Source organism: Argiope bruennichi, chromosome 1 (assembly GCF_947563725.1).
Source record: "Argiope bruennichi chromosome 1, qqArgBrue1.1, whole genome shotgun sequence".
Classification (NCBI taxonomy): domain Eukaryota; kingdom Metazoa; phylum Arthropoda; class Arachnida; order Araneae; family Araneidae; genus Argiope; species Argiope bruennichi.
In genome coordinates this window covers 17324491-17349675 of record NC_079151.1, presented here as the reverse complement: position 1 = coordinate 17349675, position 25185 = coordinate 17324491, and the positions used below count along the sequence as shown (strand labels likewise).

Sequence of the window (25185 nt, the reverse complement as noted above, 5' to 3'; positions counted from 1 at the left end):
AGGAAAAATAAATAATGTTGATTAATTATAAACTTGTGCTATAAACTTTTTTTTTAAATGTAAAAAAATCGCCGTTTTTTTTTTTTTTTTGGATGATTTAAACCCGATTTACAGTTTATATCAAATCTAAATTTTTCACTGGGAAAGGAAGATTATTGAAAACTGTTGATCATAGAAGGATTTCAGTGGGAGATGAACTTCAATATGTGGCAGACCCTCTTCCATTTGGGAAAAATTTATGATTGAACTTTTTTATGTAAGAGCCCGGCTGCCTAACATTTTCTCTTTAATGGACTACTTATTGGAGCACTAATTATTACCTTCCTCAACGGCCCTCACTTTTTTGTAGCACGGAATGCATGTTGCACGTTTGCAAAGTTGACGGCATTTTTCTACTTATTATTATCATTATTGTGAGAAATTTTAGGGTTTTTCTTTCTTTCATTTTTTCCCCTCGCTATCTTCTTTTTGAATTCCCTCCCTTTATAAATGGCACGGTTGATCTGCCATTAGAGCGTTCGGCAACAAAATGGGGCAGTTTGGAATGACCTTCGAGATAGATAAAAAGATCAGGAGGTCAGGATAGGAATCTCTGGATATTCGGCAGCAATGTGATGCGTAATTACGGGTCTTCGGATTTTATTGTGAATCTCTGCTACTTGAACGGAATTTCTCGCTACCAATTGCTGCAACCGATTTAATGATAATGCAAACACACGTCTTTCATATGTTGGTTCTTGCCAGTTTCTCCTTCTTGTTCTTTTTCTTTCTTTCTTTCTCTTGAGAAACAGCCGATAAAATTGTTATATTTTTGTAAATACCTATGCTACGATAGTGCTTAGAAAGCTATGAGTGACTAAATCATCAGCAAGAGGGATTAAATTTGGTACATGGATTTAACATCAAGTTCGTAGATTTCTGTCAAATTTTGAACGAAATCTATTTATAGGAAATCTGTCTGGTTCTTCGAGTTAAAGGAAACATTATAAGTATGAATAAAGAGATAGATAAGTAACTTTTAGTAACAGGTTTAACCTCTAAAATGTAGATCCATATCGAATTTGGAACCAAATCCATCAAGGGGTTGACCTTCTGTCGGTTTACTGCCGCATTCATATAAATGAGATAACTTAAATACATTAGACTCCAGGTTATCCGCGGGCGGGTTATCCACGCCTGCCGCACTAAGTTTTTTTTTTTTTTTTTTTTTTTTTTTTTTGCTTCCAAGCAAAGAAAAATTGCTTCCAAAGCAAGAAGCAAACACAAATGACTGATTTCTTCAAAAAGGTGTAGTTTTACAGTTCTGCTTTTGTAATTACATAATACATTACAGTATTAAAATAGTACATATGTATTCATTTTTCTGTGTATCATTGACGCCTCTCGTAAGTACAAAGCACTTTTCTGTTTTCATTAACAAAATGCATTTTAGGTTAGTTTTGAGTGATGTACTAAAATATTAAGCGTTAGTTAAACATTTCCTGCTGTTTATTTTACGTTTCATTGTACATAAAACGATTTTTCAAAGTTGGAATGACTGTTTTCTCTTTTGCTATATCCATTTTTAGCTTTTTTCGGATTATCCGCGATTTTTGTTATCCGCGGCGGCCGCGCCACCCAATTCCGCGGATAATCGGGAGTGTACTGTAATAAAATAAGTGACTTAATGAATAATATTTGGTATACGATCATGTGATTGCAATTTTAATTCTGTCTCGAATTTCGATCGGACAGAACAAGGCGCCCAAAATACACATTCGATTTTATGTTACTTGCTATTAATCAGGTTCCAGCGATTAGTTGTCAGCAAAATCGTCCAACACTTTACTTGTTGGATTCAGTAAAACGCATCTAAAATTGTTTCATAATTATTGTTCACCAATGCTATTTAATTAATCCATATGGGCCTTTTTTTTTTAAGAATTAACAACTCTTGTATTTTTTTTTCTTACATTCCTATAAATGTATTAGAATGAAGAAAATTAAAAAAAAAAAAAGTTAATCTGAAATGATACAAAAATATCTTTGGTGCTAACAGCAATGGCACTCTATAAGTTTTAAACTTGAGCAATTTTAAATAATAAGTTACATATAAGAATCTTTCTGACTCAAAATTATCTTCATTTGAATAAAATATTTTTCCTATCTGAAGTTTGGGAATTCAGCTGTAATCAATCCCCGCAACAACTGAAATTAGTAACTCTTGTGTTGAAAAACTACACATTCTTTACATCTAGCACATTTTTCTAATGTAATTGGTATATTTGAGTAGAATCTCATTTTAAACATAAGTAATCCTCATTATATATGGTGAGTCTCGACACATATACTGAACTTAATTTAATGTTATGGAACTCTTTCGACAGTACTAAAAATAGTTTTATTCCACAGCTATGAAATTAATAAATGTGTAGGTATTTAAAATCTATTATTATGTGCAATTAAAAATGTATTGGAACTGTTATAGGCATTGTTTATCTAGCTAACTTAATAATAGATGATAAGAACGAATTAGATTAATTTTGTTTATCAATTTTAATAAGCATAAAGCCATGTAACTTGTAAGAGCTATTAAATGTATAATCAATTAAATACTACATTTTCTTATTAAATAATTTTTTAAAGACATTTCCATCTATTTTTGTAGTTAAGTGATGATTGTAGCAGTTCCATTACTCTATCTTTTCTTTTGGATAATAGATGGCGTTTTCTGATTGGATACGTATCCCATAGTGCATTGCGATTGGTATTATAGTGAGATGAGATGCTGTTCTGTTAAGAGGTGCGCGCGTTAATGTCTTGTCTTTTCAAGTTATGTGTTTGTTTTGTGTGAAATGTGATCATTAAATAAATCTTCCCGAAAACATGAGTCCTCTTGCTTCCACTGCATGGATCATAATGATTTTCATTCCACCACAGGATATTACTTTTATTTTTTTATTTTTATTTTATTGAGATTTTTTTATTATATACATTTTCTCGATTATAAATCAGAATTTAGAGCCGCATGCATTCTAGCGATGCCTGACGACGAATCGCAAAATGATGTTTCTCCTAACTCATCACAGAAACGCAGGTCGACATTGTTTCCATCTGTTTAAGCAGTCTCATCTTTCATGGGAAATGGAAATCGTTTATTTCCATAATTTCTATTCTTCACATGATAAAGAGCGGGGAAAAAAAGAACGCATTGTTTCCTAACGTGCAGAAAAATAAATTAAAGTAAAAAAAAAAGAAAAAAAAAGCGAGTAGCTGAAAAAAAAAAAATATTGCCCTAGGGTCTGAAAGGAAATACCTTAGTTTGAGTTCCTCCCTTCTACTTAGAATAGAAAGAAAGTAAAATGATATTCCTTTGTGACGAAAATTGAAACCGTGTCCTTATCCCAAACTCCAGTTACAGTGCCTGCTTTCAACAGTAATGTTTAGTAAATCATTTCCCTTGTGCTTTCTTTTCTCTTCCATTTATTTGCTTTCGGCAGATAATATTTATTTGTTACTCTTTTGTAAACGAATGGAGATAAACTTTCGCTGCATCTAAATTGCTTGGCGGTTTTTATACTCTCACGCGCAATACTTTTGTTCATCATTTTTTTTTAAAGAAATATTATTTTGTATAACTTTTAACTCAGAAAGTGATAAATCATCAGGTTTTCTGTATTAAATTTTTTTATATATAAGTCGACATTTTTTTAAACTGTGAAAGCGAAGTAACTTTAATGATAGTCCATCAGGGAGAATACCCTGAAATCGATTTGTTCTAAATATTCTTTTTTCTGAATTGTTAGTGCTTTTTTTTTTTCAGATTAAAATCTCACTGCTAAAAAATAGCGAAACAGGAGAGATGGATACACAATTTTTAATTTTATTTATTTATTTTTTGGGGGGATTGGTCTAGTGTTTTGAGGTTTCAAAAATTTTAAGCGAACTTTCACTACAATTTTGTTACTGGACTTAAAAATAGATTGTAAGTAGGCTATAAAATAAGTTAAATGAATGCTTCATATTATCAATACACATTTTAATGAGCTAGATAATTACTACTTGATAGTTAAATAATAGAGATTGAGTGTAATGGGCAATACATTAGTTTCTTACAACATTATTAAATGTCAATTTTTTCCACTTCTTCGCCTTCTGTTGCTTGATACTTGTTCAAATTTACTTATGAACGGATTTTGTGCAATTTTTGAAAGCAATCATTATTTCTGAATAATGAGCTCTTTATTAAGTAAACATCATATTGCTCTCATTTTCTCATACATGCAGAATTCTACGAAAAACGTGATTTCTTGTTTGACAACTGATAACTAAGCATTTGTAAACCTTTTTCTGCTCAATAGTGTATCTCGTGTAACTCATCGGATCATTAATTGCATCTGCCCGAATAATTGATTTTTAAAGTTATTCTGACCTTTTTGAATCTATTAGGCTTCTCAGGAATATTGAGTAATGGTGTTCCCTAGTTCCTTTTTTCCTTATTCTTTCGGCCTTTTCTCTCTCTCACTCTCTCTGACACACGCACACACACACATGTACATATAACTAAATAAAGCAGTGACTGAAGAGAGAGAAGACACATTCGAATTTTAAATTCGCCTTTATTCCATCCCGGGAGGCATAATATATGTGCAAGAAGCACGGACAAAACACGCCCGTTCACAGGGCAGCACAAGAGCAGAAAAAAGCGTAAAATGACAGAAAATATTTAACCCCGGTCTTATATACCATGAGATTCTGACAGGGATTTCTTTACACGTGTCGATTTAGGTATGGGAATTATAGGGATTTTTTTAAAAGAATATCTTAGATCGACACATTTTTATCACTTCACTAGGAGTGTGGGAACCGCATTTTTACAAACTTATGTTGCATTAATTAAATAAAAAAAGATGGAATTGAATCAGGAAATAAGAGAATATTTTAGAGTGAAGTTAATATGGGCTGAATTAAGACAAAATTTTTTTAATTAATTAGGATTAAACTAAATTTTAAAATATCATTACACACACACAATCTCTCACCTCACTAAATAAATATACAAATTTTTAATACAAGGTATAATATGAAGTATGATTAAATTTTGGGGTTTATATATTATATAATGGAGTGAAAATTCAGCAAAGCTGTACTTTTACATTGTTTACTGAAGCAACATCACGTGATCGCTTTGGATAGGGCAGGGAAAAAAAAAGGAAAAGCCCCGTTGGATCTCGTCCTCCACAACTGCCAAAGCCAATAACAGGGCCGTCTCTCTTTTCTTCCAGCTAGGTGAAGAAGGGTGCCATTTTTAATATTGAAGGGGCGCTTATTTTCCGCCTCAAGCGGCAGGCGTTAATCGAAGCGGACCACCACGCCTTTACCCGGGGCGTCTCGCTCCAAGAAATCTGGCCGCTACGCATCGCCGCCCGCTTTCCGATTTTGAATTTTGGTGAAGAGGGGTCATCTCACCCCCACCCCGAACTGGATAGGTCAGCAGGAATGTGGGGCGCCGACCGAAACATTGATCGCCCCTTTTGAGAAGGGAAGCCCCAAGATGCCTACGTCACGCAAAACGCCCCGCGTGTTTTAGTGAAAACCTACAAGTTCGGTAAGTCGTTCAAGTGGAAAGAGTTCGACTTGAAGGTTATTTGGAAAAGTTTTTCTTCTCTTTAAAGAAGTTACTCAGGTGAATGACTTTTATCAGAGTTCAATTTCATTTAGAATTGCATCCCACCATAGTGAAGCGAAACAATAACGCTTTTAACTGTTCTCATTTTTCTATTAATGCATTTTATACCATATATATTTTATTATCTTAGCGTTTTTATTCAATCTGACAGATTGTAGAAAATATAAAATCGTGTGTATTCTATCTATAATTAATTATATTGAATTATAACATCTAAATGACTTTGTTGATTAGTTAAGATATCAGTAATGTAACTGACTTGCTCATGGGACATGCGGATGTGCTTACTTAAGCGATTAAGTAAAGAACTTGTATTTATTAAAGTCAGATTTGGATATCGGTACATAAAGTAATGTTTGGAGGAACTTTTTGTTACTGTAACAAATCTTGAACTATTAGCCAACACTGCTGTATAAAATGTAATGCTATATCATAGAACTGGACTTATTCAAATTTCTATTGAAATGAAAAATCCTTTAAGATTTATGCTAATAAGTTCTAATATGAGTAAAAACTATAATATAGTAATTTATGGAAATGTTAAAGGAATTAAAGCATACAAGGTATCGAATACAAATAAGCATTGCGCAGCTATTTAAAAAGCTGGCGATTTTTATATAATTACTGTATGCCTAAAAGAACAATTAAACTTTTTTTATAGTCATAAACGGCATACTTTAAGGCCAATTTTTTTTTTTGTATGAAGCTGTACATTTTAACAATAGACTTCGATTTTTTTTTTGTATCTCTTCTACATTAATTACGGCCGTCATTCCCTATTCATGATCTCGGCTAGGCATTAAAGGACCTTGATCGGGAGACCTTACTCAAGTGAATAACAATTGTATCTTAAGATGTAGTGAAATTATTTCAAACTGAGGTGATAATGTCACAAACGTTTTAAACGCATATGTGAAATAAACAGAATTGACCCACATCAACCTACTTTTCGCAACTTTAACTCATATATAGACTTGATATGAGTTAAATCTGCTTTGTGTATCAACATGCTCATGTTAATGCATCTCTACTTCATCCATATTCCAAGAATATTTTGCTTAGAATCTTAGTTCGAAATCCAGGGTTTCTAATCCTAACGAAATCTCAATGATAATCCACTTCCTCGTAGTATGAGATGAGATGGAACCAAAACGGGTTTCACATGTGTATGCATTAATCAGTTCTCATATTGGTGGGGCATGGAAGTCAAAAGAAGGGAGAAACAGCCGGTTGAGTTGTTATCTAAAAATGTTTCAAATATGAGAATACGTTAGCAAATTAGTTTTTGTGTGATTTCACCATCTGGCGTATTCAAACAGACCAAACCTATGTCAAATGATTTAACATAGAGCTCAGAAATCCGTTTTTGAATCTTTCTCCTTTTTTATAGTATTTTATCTGTCACACACTGTGCTTTCCTCCACACAACATAATTTTTTCAATTTTTTTCTTTATTTTGTTCGATAATTTCTTAAATTCTATGTTAAAGAAAATACTTCTTTATACACATGTCATTTAGATTTTAAGTACTGAGCTTTTTTATTTTTGTTTATTTTGTCCAATATTTTCTTAAACTGAATGGTGAAAAAAAAATACTTCTGGATGCCTATGTAATTTAAATCTATATTTATACAATGTTAACTTACGTGGCACAGAAATCGCTTTGTCGAATGGCAAGTAAATCACAATATGAACCTCCCAGATTGCTTCACGGAATATTTTTACAGCTGCAGTTCATTTAACGCTTCACTCATTAAGGAAGCTGCAAAAAATGATTGGAAATATTTCGATAGAGTTCAGCAAAAAAATCTGTACATTTAGTGGAAAGAAGATGTAAAAAAAAATCAAGAAATCGATGCGAAACAATTTAAATCCAGCGCAAAAATAGACTCAGCCATTGATAGATTGAGCTATGACTTACTTGTGAAAATTGTTTATCACATCTTACATTTCCTCACAAATAAGAATTACCTTTTTAATGATATTAATTTCATCTCCGTAAAATGTATCAAAAATGTAAATTTTTAATAAATATTTTAATTGTAATCTTCAATTTGCTACATTTAATTTTTGAATGTTATGAAATTCAAAAAAATTCTTCCATCAAAATATTGAATCGTATGCTTTTGTCAGTTTTAAAATCAAGATTTAAAATTGCTTTCTTTGGGCATTCATTCCGAAGTAGGATTTTCACTTCCGTTTTTATTTCTTAGTATATACATTTGTTAATCGGCACGTGTTATAATTCTTTATTTATTCAATTATATTCATGTTTTTACTTTATTTTATGTAATAGCTTTGCGAAATTTATATATATATATATATATATATATATATATATATATATATATATATATATTCATTTCACATTAGTACTTAACAGCTTAAAATGCTATCAAATTAAGCGAACAAGCTGGTCGTCATAAACGGCTAGTTTTAAATATTTTTAAAATGTTCGTTTGCATATTTAATGCTAAATTTTATAATATTCGATATTTTGTACACAAATAAATTTTTTATGCACTCATTTTTTCCCATTAAAATGAAACGATGAGCCGCGTCTTCTGCATTCGAATGCTTCCCTGGCCCCGGTGGCGAGCGTGATGCAGAATAATTAAGAATGGGCGCGAAGAGCTCGATTTAGCCCAGTGGAACGCCCAGTTTTAAGGTGAGTCCGTGTTGCCTGGTTACGTCTTGGTTAATTCTAGATAGTTAAAAGAAAGGGTTACACTGGCTGAACGAATGAGAAGCGAAACTGGCATGATTACCATTTGGTATGAAGCTCACTTGTTAGTTAATTTTATGTTTGGAGACGCTTGAAAAGAATAAAAGCTACATTGTGAGAATTGCCCTTTCAATTCATAATACAGTTTCTTTTTGTATTATAATCGCAGTCCATATTTGAAACCATTGTTTAAGGAATATATTTGGGATAAAAAAAAAGCATTAATTTAAATAAGATGAACTTTTATATTTGTTGCTGTTGCTTACTCCCTTGGGTTGAACTTCAATTCAAACTAAGTTAGAGATCGGGGAAAGAGGGGTGCAGTAGCTTCTGAGGGTAAGGACCCCTGAGCACCCGAGAGCAATAGTCTGACTTTATCTCATTTGAGGATGACTCTCACACACTCGCTTGCACAACACCCTATTACAAGGGAGGGGGGAGGGCTCTTTCACATACCTCACACAATGTAGAAAACAACCAAGCCCGAACCAGGACTCGAACCCAGGATGCCCAGATTACAGCAGAGACGCGCTATCCCTTCGCCAGACACCGGCATTTTTATATTTTTAACTAGTAAATGCAGAAAAGATCATGTCTAACTGTTCAGTGGCATGTGTGTTTATTTTTCCTTTATGATTGGGTATCTAAAATTTGATTTATGATCCCATATAGAACAATATTAAGAATAAGAAACTTTAGTAAAGCTTTCATTTAAAAAATGTAAGAATTCGTGTGAACTTAAGCGTTTGATTATTTTTAATTGTATCATTAATAATATTACTTTTTCTTATTAATTCTTTTATTTTAAGGTAGCAACAGAAAATTTTTGAATTAAAATAGGATCGTTGAAGTTCTATCAATCTCAAAAAGGGATTAAAAGTATTTCAAAGATTTTTTTTCTTTTTTGTCATCGTAATAATGATTAGTATTGATAACATTCTTAATATTAGCGGAATATTTCCTTGAAAACAAATTCTAGATTCAAGCACTGAAAACAAGCTCTAGATACAAACAGTAGAAACAAATTCTAGATTCAGTGTCTCTATTCATCGGTATTAATCTTTTGACAAAGAGCATTATAAGCGATGCTGCGTTTATTGAATTCTTATACCATGGCGAGAGCCTTAAGGGATAAGAAAAATCAGTGATTAACAGTCCTTTTCTTATCGTGAAAGAAGTTTCTGTTAAGAAGTTTATGGCCTGCAGACGAGTAATTAATTCCCAGTCTTCCTCCTCAAATCTGACTAGAACCATTCTAACTCAATAAAAGATCTTGCCAGATCGCGGACGAGACGAGACATCTGATTTAATTTCACTTCGAGAGAGAGCGAGTGCTGACTTTAATTAATTTATAAGCACTCGAAGAGGCTTGTCTGGCAGCGCAAGTGACACGAAGTCATTCCAGATCCCGTGTTTGCAATCACTTAATCCATTTTTATGAGCACGCGAGGGGGAATCGATGCGACATCCGATACAAAATGGCTGTCCGTTTCGATTAGTTTATTTTCCTGTTTCGCCGTTCCGCTGAAACACCGTTGAAATCGAAGAAACTTTTCCGGAGCGCTGTTCCATGGAACACAAGGAAGCTCTTACATTATTCATCGAATCGTTGAATTGTTAATTGTTCCCCAGATACGAGGGACTGTGACGATATAGAAAAATAAATTAATTAATGACAATCCCATTGCGATGTCCTTCGTTTGTTGTGATTTCATCTTTATTCATCTCCGCAGCTTATATTTCACTTAGTTTCTTGCACTAAGATTTCAACTCGGTGATATCGAGACGTGCAAGCGATAACTTCTGTTTTCAAATGCGCATTTAATACGGAAACACTGCACTTGTTAAAGTTTGTAGTTAAACAACAGTTGCATAATTTGCACATTATATACCTTTTGCTTATAAAACGCGTTTTAATATTCGAAATTTCAGATACAGAGAATTCAGTAGTAAAATTTTTGCTAGAAAAGATCTTGTAACCATAATCCATAACTAATTCTGGAAAGGGTTTTAATTTCTGAATTTTGAAAGGGAACTGCATATTTCGATTCTACAAAATAATTCTCGAGAGAGTGTATTTTAAAAATATAAAAATAAAAATTAGTTAATTATTAAAAGGACAATAATCTTCAATTAAAATAACGAATTTCATTAGAGTTCATTTGCTTTGTTCCTCTGAAATTGTGTTTCATTTAGGATGTTCTTTGAAGGATTGAAACTATGGACGTTATAAGAAAAATTAGAACAATTTTGTGCTTTATCATGCAGAACATATAATAAATAAGACTATATTAAATCGAGGTCTATTAATATTTCATAGAATAAATTACTACATCATTTTTTTAGAAAATATTCTATTCTTAATATTTTTAAAAGAATAGTCTCGATTAATTATGTAACATCATATTTTTTTTAACGACGTCATACTTTTAAATGTATGGTATCAAATGTGTCAGATTATAAACTAGTCTTCATGTTTGATAAACTTCGTACGCGTTATGAGAAATTACAGCAACACTTATATGTCATAGGTGAAAACCATGACGCTTTGTACGCAACTAATACGTAGCCATTTATATATATATTTAAAGCGATAACCTACGTTGCACAGAAATGAATATTGCAAATATATTGTTACATATTGCAAATTGACAACAATCAAATGAAATTCAAGAATTTCAAACTATTTTCATTGAATACTTCTACAGTTCTTCTATTTCCTTTAGGTAATTAATGGAAGTGCAAAATATTACTAGAAACGTTCTTTAGAGTATTCGCCATGCCACCAAAAAATAAGAAGAAAGAAGATTTGAAAGGAATCAAGAAATAGGCTTCAAACAAAATGCTAAATCGTGCGTTAAAACCAGGCTTAACCGTCACCAGACGTTTAATTGCAATAACTTGCCTACGGAAATTGCTATTCATATGTTTCAAAACAAAGATTATCTTACAAAGATTGTCAAAAAATTACCTTTTTAATGTTATTATTTTTATCTATGCACAGCTTTTTTCTTAATTTAATATTTTTTTAATTCAGTATGATAGTAAAACTCACCCATCAAAACATTCAATTGCGTGCTTTTTCTAATTCTTAATTCCACTGTTGGATTTTCTCTTCCATTTGTGTTTCATGTATATTATTCCTTTTATTTCATACATCCGCTTTTTAATTTACCATAAACCGATTCAACTAAATTCATATTTTTCAGTCGTATTAAATTTCAAAATGAACTTTTAAAATATCTATGGGAACTGTTTAGCCACCTAAAAAGACAACAATCTGGGGGAACAAATGGGTCGCCAAAGGCGGATAGTTTCTTAAAATTTGTTTAAGTAGATTTGAATAATATATATTTTATGATGAGTGTAGATATACTATATTTTTAAGGTGATGAAAATTTTTGAATTATATATTTTCTCCCTTTCAGCTGAAGATGGTCGCTGGACTTCTTGGTCCTCATGGTCCACTTGCAGTCCCGATTGTAAACACCATCGTCGCCGCACTTGTACCAACCCTCCGCCAAGTAATGGTGGTCGATACTGTGTTGGCAAGGATTTGGCGACCAGTAACTGCACTGGTGGTATGTGCAGAGGTGAGTGACTTCTTTTTTCTATTGTTTAACCGAGAATGAATTATTATTGTTCTTATTCTTTCCTTTATCGTTATTTCTTTTTCTATATGTGCGTGCCAACCCTCATGAAACACTGGAATGATAGACAGTGAATGAAACATTTTGTGTATTTTAAGAAAGCAATATTGTAACTATTGCATGATTTCGTAGTACAATTGCGACCATTACTTTGCGGTATAGTGTCGATATCTACTTTACGGTATTGTCAATTTTATATAAAACACGATAACAATGTGAAGAACACAAAGAAAATGAATGAATTTATGAACACAAAGAAAAATAATTCATTGAGTGTTATCAACGATGTAACTCATAAGGATATTAAAATAATGTCTTGATGTTTAGCCAAAGTGAAATTAAAATGAAAACTGTTCCTGCTTAATATTGTGTTGGAATTTTGTACATTAAAAATAATTTAAATTGTCAAGTACGCACTTATGCCGCTGTAAAATAATAATAGATCAAAAGCGTATTTGTTCAAAGAATTTCTTGAAATAGTTCTAATAGTATGTTTTGTCTAATGCATTGGGGATGTAGATGAAAATTAAAATTATCTCCATCTAATATAATATATAAAAATGAATTTTTGTTTGTTCGTATTTTATGCGCTCCCATAAGATTCATCCGACTGCGATAAAATTTTGTCAACTTATTGCTTGCATTTGCGCGAAGGTCATATAAAACTTATATTATTATATCTATTATATAAAACTGAATGTTTGTTCAAATTTTATGCGCTGATTTACTGTTAATCTGATGGCGATAAAACTTTGCCAACTTATAGGTTTGGACCAAGAAAATCCACGTGTTTCACATGGCCATCTGTATATTGGTTGCTCACGAGTCGGACCGCCACGAAATTTATGTTTTTGAGGAAGGCGGAAAAACCAAAAAGATTGTCTACCCTAAAATATACTTGAATAATAAAGTTTAAAAAAATAGGATAAAAATTATTTTTACTTCACCTTTATATTTCAGTTTCGTTAAATATATTCATTGTCAACAGGGAAGTAAATGTCATTCTTTCTATCATTCCTAATTAAATAAGATAGCTATTTCGTATTTCAAACGATATTTCTAAATGTATTTCTTCTGCGGCAGCAATGCGCTGGGTACTAACTGGTACGAAATAAATTATGGATTTGAAATAAAACTGCTTTTTATTTATTTAAATGTTTGCTATTCCGCTACCAGATTTGCTTTTTATGAATTTAAAACTCTTTTGGCCGTCTAGTCTTGAATTAAAACGCATCATACTGATTTTCCTAAGCAAAATATAAAGGGGGAATTCTCATCTCTTTTATTCCAGAAGCTATGAAAACTCAAAACGTTAAATCTTCTAAAAATCGAATTCCTGTGCTGCTTCCAGGCTTTGCCGATATCGATTAACGAATGGATTGCATCGATTTTAGCTCTTGAGAGCACTGTTGAAATATTGGCCTGTCGAAAACTTTTGGCGATCCTCCTGTTCCTAACTGCAACTGCAACCTCTGCTCTGTCCGATAAACAGTGTAACTCTTTCCTTATCTGCATAGCTTAAATTATTTTTCATTGAATCTTCTTTCTTTTAAAGGAAAGGCGTTCAAGAAAAAAAAAAGTTCTTTGGGAAAAATTCCTTGGCATTTTTAATATGCAACTTCTCCCTTTTCTCTTCCTCTTCTTCATACGGCTGAGGTACAGCTCTGTATTTTAATTAAGCGAGATGTACAACCCGAAGGATATTTGCATTTAAATAACTTTGGAATGGGCATTTTCAAGCATTTTTTCCCCAAATTTTTCCGGTATTTATGGCAGACTGAAAATGATGCTTTCCCCCCCCCCCTCACTGCCTCGATTTTCGCATATAAACAACACTTTTTCTCATTTTTGGTCATTTTATTTTGGCGAGATATATGAGATGTTCGCCATAGCTTTGAAAAAAAAAAAATATATGAAATATTCCTTTGGAATTTGCATGTTTTTTTAAAAAATGATTTCGTTGAATTAGTTTGCCTGGTGCTTCTGATTTATGGCTAGTGATGTGTGCGTAGAATTTCAAGAGTAAAAGTAAATCAAATTTTTGGCTATTATTTCGCTACCTTGTTGTTATTAATAGAGTTGTAACGAAGTTGGAAAAATTGAGGAAGTTTTAATACTTCTAATGCCATTTTTTTTAGCGTTAATTTTTTTTAGTTATGTTTTAATTGATTTTCTTGGCTTCTTAAGGAAATTAATGTGCCTATTTCATGTTTGTTTTACTGCCTTTAGCAATTAGTAAGTCAGAAATTTTTTAAGAATTATTTTATATAAAGTAGTTTTTTTCTAATTGTTAATAAATCTCTGTAATTATTTTCAAAGCTCAAATATTTTGGTTTTTTTCAAATATCGTAGTTCGAAAAATAACATCGTTTATCAGAATTTTTCGAATTTCGCTAAAAGTGAGGGTAGGAGACTCTGAATTTTTCGCATTTTGGCGGATTTTTGCTTAAATTTGGCATGAACATGGGATCTTACTTTATGTACCGCCGTAAATATTATTCCATCCATTCGTAATTTATTGTGCAAACTCGTTTTTTTTTTTTTTTCCTTCCTCTTGGAAAATTTGGAAAAAATTTATGATCGCATTGCTTTTAAATGACGATTTGAAGTTTTTTTTTTTTTTTTTTTTCCTATAAGAGGAATGGAAGAAAAATACTTTTTGTTTAAAATGATCTTTAAATGGTGCTCTCTGAAGTTAAAGTTATCAATAATTGCGTAATAACATTAGAAGCAAGTTGAAATCTTCATATGCATGATTGGAAGAAACTAAAGTAATAATCTTTGGTACAATGCGTTACATGAGGAGTCAAGGTACCGCACACTTCTTGCTCTTCTTTTGATTGGTGCTTTTATTCCTTCCTTTAATTTATATTTCTTATTATATGCATATAAAAAAACCCTGCTCGCTTTAGGGCAAAAAAATAAAAAAGAAAGAAAAAGAGTACTGTCTATACATTGTAAAAGACTGCATAAACGACTATACACTTCGCATTGAGCTGTTGAAGAAATAATTCATGATATTTTTGTGCAGCATTTCCTTCAGAAATGGGAGAGAAGTTGGAATAGAACTGGAGCTATGTGTGCACTACCCGATTGCTATCAATGCTTATAGTTACCAATCAAATCTTCGACATTTTGTCTTTAATGATTTGTTTAACATAAAAATGGCTTATTCACCATATCGAAATAGAAATTGATGGAATTTTTTATTTTTATTTTATTCTACACACCACAATAGATTCTACGTTACATTTTTTGAATAAACATCTTATATCCAATCGAATTAAATTAAAAATATATTAGATGCCACTGGCCACACTTCACCAGAATCTAGGAGCATTCTTAAAATGAGGTATTTATTTCATTAATACGCTTTTATAACAAAGAATGATATAATACTAATCATAGGCCTCATATGCTTTATATTCAGTCTTCAAAATTTGAAATGCTTCTTGCGTTTTGAATTATTTCGAGCACTTTATTACACGTTTTAGCTAACACCTGTTATTAAAACAATTCAGGCTTTATGCTTTTTGATTAGACTGCAAATGGAATCATGCGAGCGAATCTTGAGTGGAGTATTTTGTTTCTCCACAACCTTAAGACATCCTGTAACTCTGGACGCTTCAAATGAGCAGAACAGTCGAACCTCCTGCTTTCTGTAATTGAATGTTTTTGTTCTCTGTAATGAATCCTTTATGCGCCTGTCAATCTGCTTCAAGTGTGTGCTTCTCTTTTTCAGCCACGAGGGACAGGGACCCTTTTGTGATATTTGGCAGTAGCCGGGCCGAAGAAGGTGAGTGATCTTTTCTTTTTTGAAACATGCATGCGTGCACATGAATTAATGATATTTTATAGCACATAATGGCTTTAATTTCCAACACTAGTTTTTGGTTCTTGAAATTTCGTCCAAATACTCAATCACCTCTTTTATATTAGATCCCAATATCATATTGTAAAAAATAATTTCGTTTCTATAAGCCTGATCAATCTTTAAAGATTTTCTCTTGATTTTAGAAACATCCTGTATATCCCATATTTTTCTGTTTTTCCTCCAAGTACATGTAATAATATGTATATATTTTTTTCAAACCAAGTGCTTAAAATCGTTAGCCTAAGATTCACAATCCCATTTATCTTTTCATTATACTTAGGTTGCCACAGAAATAAAACGACTGTAAACAAATCAGAAATTCTTATCCATTCCTTTATCTATGCTTTATTTTTTAAAAGTATAAAGTAACTTTTATAATGGTGGCATGGTTTTATGGTATAATGGTTTTATAAGGGCGGTAGTGATAAGCCCAATGACCTTTAATGATCATTAATTGAAATGCTCTTTAATAGTAGAATTTTTAATAATTGAAAAAAGTAAAACAAGTAGTATAATATTTTCATCTTAGTTTAATCAATTTTTCTACTCGCGATTCCTTTGGAAATGCGGGAAGTTTCCCTTATTTTTCAAGGAAATAAGGGAGAGGGAGAGAAGAGAAAATTTGTTGACATATCTTTTATAAAATTTTTGCTGCTATCTAAAAATAACTAGGATAATTAAATATCCATTGTTTAACGGATATTTAATTAATGTTGATTATAATTTTTAATTTTATTTAATAAATGTTGATTATAATTTTTAATTTTATTTAATAAATGTTGATTATATTTTTTTTAAATCAATATAATGATTAAATAAATTTTTCTGAAAAATATTTGAAATTTTTTTGTGCGAATTATTTCTTATGATTTGCCTTTTTTTGCTTGTCTCCAAGTGATGTCTGTCTCGAGAAAATAGAAACTCAGATTTATATCATCACTTTTTAGCAAGTTTTATTGAGCGCTGAAAGAGGAATCGGAACAATGAAGACTGTTCGTGTCGAAGAACGGTGTCTCCAACCGTCCTCTCTGAGCTCTTGATCGACAACAATGACCACCGCCTGATAGACCGATAACGAACTGAAAAGAAGTTAACCACAGCACTTTTCCTTCATCGGAGTAAGCGGGAAAGAAAGAAAACTGTTGGGAATTATTTGTTCTGCTGACGTAAACACCGATGCCGCCATTTCCAGATAAGAGATACACTAATTCAATTATCCGGCACAACTTCTGGCAAGGAACCATCGCAGATCGACTCAATCGATGGATGCTGGACCAGGGTCCCCCGGGGAACCTAATTTCATTAGTTTCTCGTTGATTGACGAATTATCTTATCGACGGCCTGCCTCTCTCCGCCTACATTTTTTATTCAACGATTTACTTTTTGGCCTTCTTGTTTTTTTATTTAATTCCGGCCGATTAGAACGGCGACGGATGGGTGAGGTGCTCTTGGTGGTGCGCCAAAAAATTGCGAAGGGATGACGGTGGCTTCTTCTCTTCTTTTCTTTCTGAATTTGCCGCACAGCATGTGATTTTTTTTCCATTGGGGTTAATGAGACCCCGATATAGAGCACGCTCAAGAACCTTGCCTTTTCTTTTTACTAAATTGGAAAGACGAGAGAGTCATTAGAAGATACCTTACAATACTGGAATATTGGAAACAAGTTCTTTGGAAATCATGAAAAATTATTACTACAAATATTTGAGCAATTTGGGGAGCCAATACCCACCTGATAGATTCACATTCACGATTAAGAACAGAATTTGCAGTGCAAATTTTAATTAATTGTGAATTTTGGATTGAAGAAACATTTGTAGTGTTGATTGCAGTACAAATAACATAAAATCTTTAGAAATAACACAATAGCACAACTTAGACAAGAAGTTGCTTTAAAAAGAATTCAAGTGATTCTTTTTTTATGCTTGTAAAGGAGTTACTTTTAGCATTTTCGTGGCTAATAAGGTCTTTAGCTTTCTTCTTTTTATCCAAATCTTTTATATGGCCCCAAAAATAGAAACCGCATGGCAATAATATCTGGTGAGTAAGGTGGTCAATGCAATGAAAGGATTTAGGCTTTGATGAGCAATCACTCACATTCAAAACTCACTGTTCATGGCTTCGATTAAAAGACGGTTTGGAAATGTTAAAAACTACAACTCAACTATACTACTACTCAAAACTAGTAAAAGTTTTTACTCTGGTATTTGTTAGCAAATAATATATATTCCAAAATGGAGTTTTTTTTTAAATTATAAGTTTCTTCAATTTCCACTACATATTTCACTTTTAATATAATTCTAATATCTTCAGGGTATTTTTCCCCTGAAAATTTTATTTAATGGAATGGAAAAAAAGATTTAATGAATCGTGAAATTTCTGAATGCAATTATATTCAGCATTTCTCTTTTATGAGGGAAAAAGATTTATATGTCACATAATTTTTCTGATGAGTGGCAGAAAAGAAGATCAATTTATTTTTCTATGTAAGGACATGATTTGTACACAGGGAGAGTCAATGAGACGCATCTGTTCACACCAGAACACTAGAGCGAAAGTGAATGAAGCTTGTTCCTTAGTACTTTCACTAAGAAATTCTTATAAGGATTTCTTTGGCCCGTGTCGATTCAGGAAAAAAAAAAAAATCTTAAGTATCTTTCGAAGTTATGCTGAGGGTGAAATGTTAGGAATATTTTCGCCGTCACTTACAGCGTGAGAATTACAGATTCAGCAATTATTTAGAACGCGGGTTAGAAATAATTAATTTTTTTTAAAAAAGTGGGATTTGGACCAGAAAATAAGATAAAATTTTAGAATATGGAGTAATTTAAGATTAAAGAAAAAGAAAATTAGTTTAAATTTAAATTAGATTAAGAGATACCATTGCATATATATAGTATATATATTTCTTCTGTGTAATAAGAAATGCTTTTTTTTCTTTCAGTTGTTCCATCGTCCAACGAGAGTGCAAACACTTCTCTGTACATCGGAGTGTTCGTGGCCGTCACGGTCTTTTTCATCGTTCTTGTGGTTTTGATATGGATGGTGAAACGGATCAAGTCCAGAGATCCCAGTATGTATAGAGTGCCTGCGGCCTCAGGTAATTTTTATTTCCGCCTTTAAAGCAGTGATTTTCAACTACTCAAGTTTCAGATATCCTTCAGAAATGATGAAGTGAGAAGGCAATATTTTTTTGTAATGAACAGGAAGTACATTCGCTTTGTCAACTTCGCAACAGTTGATGAACATTTCGAGTCTCTTTCCACCCACCACTATGCGCCAATCCATGGAGATGACGCATGGATTGGAGATTTCTTCCGATAATGCGCGCGGATTTCGATCATATCGCGGACATATGTCACGATGATGGAAATTGTTCATAGACAGTGGCTTTGAGGATCCACCACAAAATAAAAGATCAGATAAATCAGGAGCTTTCTATCCCTCTATGCAAATCCATTGCTATAGCGCATGGATTGAAGAAAACTTTCGAGAATGCCTGGCATATCGCGGACATGCATAGCAATGGTGGAGATTTTTCATAGACAGTGGCTTTGGAGATTTCCCACAAATAAAACTCAGATCAGACAAATCAGGCGCTTCCATCAATCTATGCAAACCCATAGCTATAGCGCATGGATTGGAGAACACTTTCAAAAATGCCTGGGATGTCGCGGACATACGTTACATTAAAGAAGATTCTTTGGTGACAATGGCTTTGAGGATTTCCCCCCCCCCAAATGAAATTGTTATTAGATAAATCAGGCACTACCAATGTAATGATGGCGCTGGCAAATAAAACATTCGGTTGATAGCCCTCTAATATTTTCTGATATGATTTTTGCTTGTTTTATTTCTTACTAAAACAGAAAAATTTCTAAGTTTAATTTCGAACCACCATGTACAGGCTTGAGATACAGAAGAAGGACCCAGGTATTACTCCAATGTTCAATATTACGATCACTCGTACATCGTTGTACTCATTCTTAATTTCACAATGGCTATAAGGCAGTCACAATGGTACATTTCTGGAAACTTGTGCTACGACATTAGTGTCTATGATTTGAAATGTATATCATTGAAAAGCAGTACTCTTATAAACACCCGTTTTTAACTTTGCAGAGCTCAGGACTGGAGTACTATAATACTAGTCAGTCGATATTTTAAATAAACTCTTCGAATCAGAGATTAAAAGTGGAGTACTTCGTAGAAGAAATTTCATTAAGCACAGTTCACATGATCCAGTTGGAATTACTTTTGGAGAAAATCGAAACCGATTCCGTTGAGCTATTTTTAGACTTCTGATTCGGACCGCCCACCCTCTCCGTTCCAGGAATGATTAAACCCCGCTCTCTGATTTCTTCGAGTATAAAATAAACTGGATTGAGTCGAATCGTAACATTTTGGTTTGTTTGTTTCATTTCCAGTCTGACGGTTTTATGTTTCGAGAAAATGAAATGTGTTCGCGTTTCTCGTCTCGTAGAATGAGAATCTCCAGTTTTTCATGCTTTTCGGATATTTCGATTGATTATAAAAACTTTCTGAAGCAAATGCATTCGTGCCTGAATTATAGACATCATCTTCCTTTGGTAGCTTGAAGATTGAAAACTGATACATTTTATTTTTTGTTTTTTAAATAAATTAATTACGATGGCAAGTTCTATCTGCACGAAAATGTTAACATTGTTGTTCAAGTGTTTATATTTATTTTAATTAAGATCATGCCATAAAATTCATGGTTATATTGAAATGACTAACTCAACTCCTGACTGTAATTCTTTATTTTCATTGCAACAGAATTCTCTTTAATTTTCTTATATATAAAATGCTAAAATTATCTAAAAATTCCTGTTCGAGATTTTGATAAATCTTTATGTTTTTAGACCTCCTTTAAGTCCATGAATAATTTTTTTTAGAATCATGTCTGCTTATGTGTAAACGCGAAAACTAAGAAACAAATTGAGATAGAAAGATGGAATCCAGTATGTGGACATCAAATTGTAAATCTTTGTCAAATTTTGGACTAAATCCGCCAAAGCCAAGTTTGTTTTTGTTGTATCAGAATACAAATCGTAGATATGTAATCAAGCAAATGCAATTTCAAAGTGAATATTCAACTCTCTTGACACTAAAGTGAAATAATACAAAGCATGGCATTATGTATGAAATTACGACAAAGTCAAAGAGAGAACCTTTCTTCTATTATAAATACATTTTAAAATTCATGAGATACACAAATGCATAAAATTAGAATTTTAAATATTCAGGATAAAAACATGGAATAAATAGAGGACCACATTCAATCTTATTTTATGCTCCAGTCCAGTATGGATGAAATCTGGATGGAGAAGTTTTGTTGACAATTTGATTTTTAAGTATATTAGAATTTAGAGCTAAAGGGAGAAGTGGAGGGATAAGGGTTTTTCTCTCTACCTTCTCGCGTATTAAGAATGGCGCAATTTTTTCTTCGTAGTGTTGTGAGGGGAGGGGGATATACGTGCTATGAAATTATTTCTTTTTACCTGTTTGAACCAAGTGTTTTACAGAGTTATACTGTATTGGCTACAAGACCCACATACTACATTTTATTTGTCTGGCTTTTGTGTTTTATCATTTATAGTGTTTATAGGCCCATGAATAGGCAGAGTAACAAATATTCAATCTCCTGACTGATTTCATCCCAAATTTAATACAGATCAACAAGTCTGGTTAAAAAAAAAGTCAATACATTTTATCCTTTCAACCCTTTGAGTTCTTGAATTATCGTGTCCATAGGCATACTTACAGAAAGACAGATGGATTTATTATCAATGAATTTCGTCCGATATTTGAAAAATCTACAATTTTGTAGATAAACAATATAATACATACAAAATTTTATCTTTAAAGCTATTGCATTATTTAACTATCGTTTTCTCAATTAGAGTTGATAATATTTTGGTACGGGACTCTTTGAGAATGACGCCCCACTGGCAACAACTCGTCCAATCGACCTGGTTTTAGGTTAAAATAATAATCTGTGTAGGTTCGAACTGCCATCTTGTCATTGACCGTAGGCTAGAATAATACGCATTTTTATTATCAGTTATGCCTGGTTAGATTAATCTCGTGAAATGATAACAATTGCTTATTATTATTTAATAAATTTTAATATACCTTATTTCTAGTTCAATTATTCGTACTGCAGCTCTTTCTTGAAATGTTTCTTTTCATACAGCAACATAGAATTTCTAAATTTGCTATAAATTCGATGTTATAATTTTAATTTCAAACATGTTTTTAAATTTAAGGAAACTAAAATTATAATCTATATAAAATATTTTTTAAAGCAAAATAGTAACACAGTTGATTAAGAAAAAGCAGGATTCCGCTTTGAAATTTTATTATGCGATTTGGAAAGGCAACTGAATTAATTGAAAATACAAAAAAAAAAAGAAAATAAATGAACTCATTAGAGAAATCTCATATACTCAAAGCCGAAAAGAATTGTTTTGATTGACTTTGCAAATGTGGTTAGTGACAAGGAATAATTCTTAACAAATATTATTACATATCCAAGCAATTTTATTGTTCAGAATTTAATTAGATGCTAAAGCAAAATGATTTAAATCTTTATTTAACTGAATTAAAAAAAATCTTTCTGTACAATTTGGACATGAATTATGCAATAAAATTAAAGAAAAAAAATTACAGCTACCATTCTTTCTTATTCATTTAATTCATTCTGAATTGAATTTCTTATGTAAACTATAAATTTTATTGAGTAATTTATTATTCTTTTTCAGACGTAGTAGTCGTTCAGCCAGATCTAACACAGAATGCCTTGCATATTCGGAAAGAGGATTACAACGAGAAAAGTGTGCTGGCTGGTTTAGGTTCGAATGCCGTGGTGCCACTTCTACCACCCCCGCCAAAATACATCAACAACAATAATAAGGACGGTGATGACACGCACCATCCACTTATAACTGTTCCCATAAGAAACGGATTCCTTGATTCAACTGATAAAATACCGAGACCGGAATCTCCTGCTTCTGAAGTGAATTCGTCAGGTAAAAATTATATTTAAGTATTTTAAGGTATTCAGGTAGTATTACAAGGTAGTAAGTCAGGCATTTTAAGTATATATTTGAGAATTATTAATAATAATAGAGTAGCTGAAAATATTTTCTTATAATTTACTTCAGTTTTGTTTGTATTCATAGTCTTAAATCATAAATTATTCAATTGCAAAGCAGTATGGTCGAAAACTGATGACTGGACTAAATGTTGTTACAAAAAATGTGGAACAGAAGATTAAAAAAAACCAAAAAAAAAACCTATTTTATTGAATTTTATTCAATATATAAATTTTTTTTTTCTTTTCGTCTTTTCTTACTGAAATTGTTTACGTCATATAAAGTAACAACTTGATGTCACCATTTTCTCCATATATAAAAATAAAATAATATAAATAAAAAATAAATTTGTTGTAAAATTTAAATATGAAGTATTTTAAAAATATTATATATTTCTTAAATTCATATTTACATAAAAAATATAGAATTTATATAAAATGGAATAATATAAATATAAGTAATAGAATTTATATTAAAAATAAATATAAAATTCGCTGTTGCCATGAGCTGCAATATTTGAACTGAAATATTTTTCAATGTAAATAACCTTCATAAAATTATTTATCGATTTTTTTAATAATTTAATGTGTATATTATGCTTAATTAATTATTTATTTGTTATGCATACATTCCGGAATTATTAGTATGAAGATTTCTAATGTTGTAACTTTTTAGTTTCCAGTGGACGAGGATCAGCATACGGTGCATCCTGTAACAATTCCGCTGCTTCCGTAGCGTTACCACCGAATGTAGATTCTGATTTGACTGTATGGGCTTCCGTAACTAAAGCTGGCGGCAGAATAACACTCCCCGATACAGGTTGGTGACTTTTGTTTTCCAAGCTCCTGGTTTATTCATTTTTATTTGTTCGGACTGCCATCTATGTTTCTTTTTTGTCTGTAACTTTTCTTTGTGGTGCTGCCATCTATTGTTGTAAAAGGCCAATATTAGATTCAATTTGTTTTAAGCATAAAATTATATAAATAATAAAATAACCATTACTTTCGTTGCTTGCTTTTTGAGCAAATTTAGATTTAATAAAATTTGTGAAGTAAATTTAAAAAACTGATTTTGTTCTCCAGGTATTTCTCTGACGATACCGCGAGGTGCGATTCGCAAAGGAAGCGTGAGTCTGTATCTTGCTATACTGAGAGATGATAAAGACAGACCTAACTTATCAGGTATGGTCGAATTTTTAATCTTATGGACTTAATTTACATTTTAGAAAAGATTTTCTCTATTTAAGAGACGGTTTTAACCTCTCTTAATTAATATTTTAATTAAAAAAGTTCTTAAAAATTATATTTTCTTATAACTTTTTTGTGTGTATTTTTTGAAAAGATTATGAATGTGTTTTACATAAATTGAAAGCAAATTTATATCCTTGGTTCAATTATTTTCAAATTGTTCAATATTATTCGCGAAAAAGATAGTTTTTTTTTTTTTTTTTTTTTTTTGTTTGTTTAAAAATGATGTGATGAAGATAATACCAATTTAACAATTAAAATTTTTTTTAATTGTGTGATATTGCATCTTACATTTTAATAAAATATTATTGAAATTTATAACACATCTCTCATTCTCCTATGTCTTATTATTCATTAAATTAAAATCATTGACTTAATTTTTGTTGTTGATATTCTGCTTGACATTAAATGAAGAATTTAAACCGCATTAGTTTGAAACAGGATTTTACTCAACTGCCATAGTATATAGAAACAATATATTAGAGCTTGTGAAAATTATTAAACGTAGTTATTCAATTTCAGGCATAAAAAATTTCTTAAAAAATATATCTGATATTCCATATGTGTGAAGGGTTTTCTTTGAATATTAGAGCCCCACTCAGAATATAATGTTATATAAAATTTTAATTAAGAGTTTCATGAAAAAAAGTAAACAAGATTTTAGTATATTCCTGTTTTAAAATCAAAGCATATTATTGTACAAAAATTATTTACAGATTTTCTTAAAAATAAAAAAAAGAAATTAGTTTTTCCAATGATGCAGTTTTGTTTGAAAGCATTTTTTTTTCTAGCTTTAATAATTTTTTAAAAATTAGTTTAGGTAGTGCATTGTAGTAATGGTTTTTATTGTAATGAAATTTATCTCAATATCATTGCTTCATCAAATCTTTTAACCACATGACTTTA

At 31.6% G+C, this 25185-nt stretch overlaps 1 protein-coding gene across 5 annotated transcripts in view; it reads left to right on the top strand.

Moving 5' to 3' along the window:
* LOC129963467 (netrin receptor UNC5C-like) overlaps window positions 1-25185 on the top strand; it is a 105447-nt gene that overhangs the window by 68108 nt on the left and 12154 nt on the right. For 2 of the 5 annotated variants that reach the window (XM_056077903.1, XM_056077870.1), the window contains 6 exons: window positions 11822-11986; window positions 15786-15839; window positions 18859-19014; window positions 22700-22966; window positions 23708-23851; window positions 24115-24213. In XM_056077903.1, coding sequence (XP_055933878.1) covers window positions 11822-11986; window positions 15786-15839; window positions 18859-19014; window positions 22700-22966; window positions 23708-23851; window positions 24115-24213 — 885 coding nt within the window. The remainder of the gene's footprint in view (window positions 1-11821; window positions 11987-15785; window positions 15840-18858; window positions 19015-22699; window positions 22967-23707; window positions 23852-24114; window positions 24214-25185) is intronic. The other 3 variants (XM_056077895.1, XM_056077887.1, XM_056077879.1) reach the window with 3 other exon arrangements.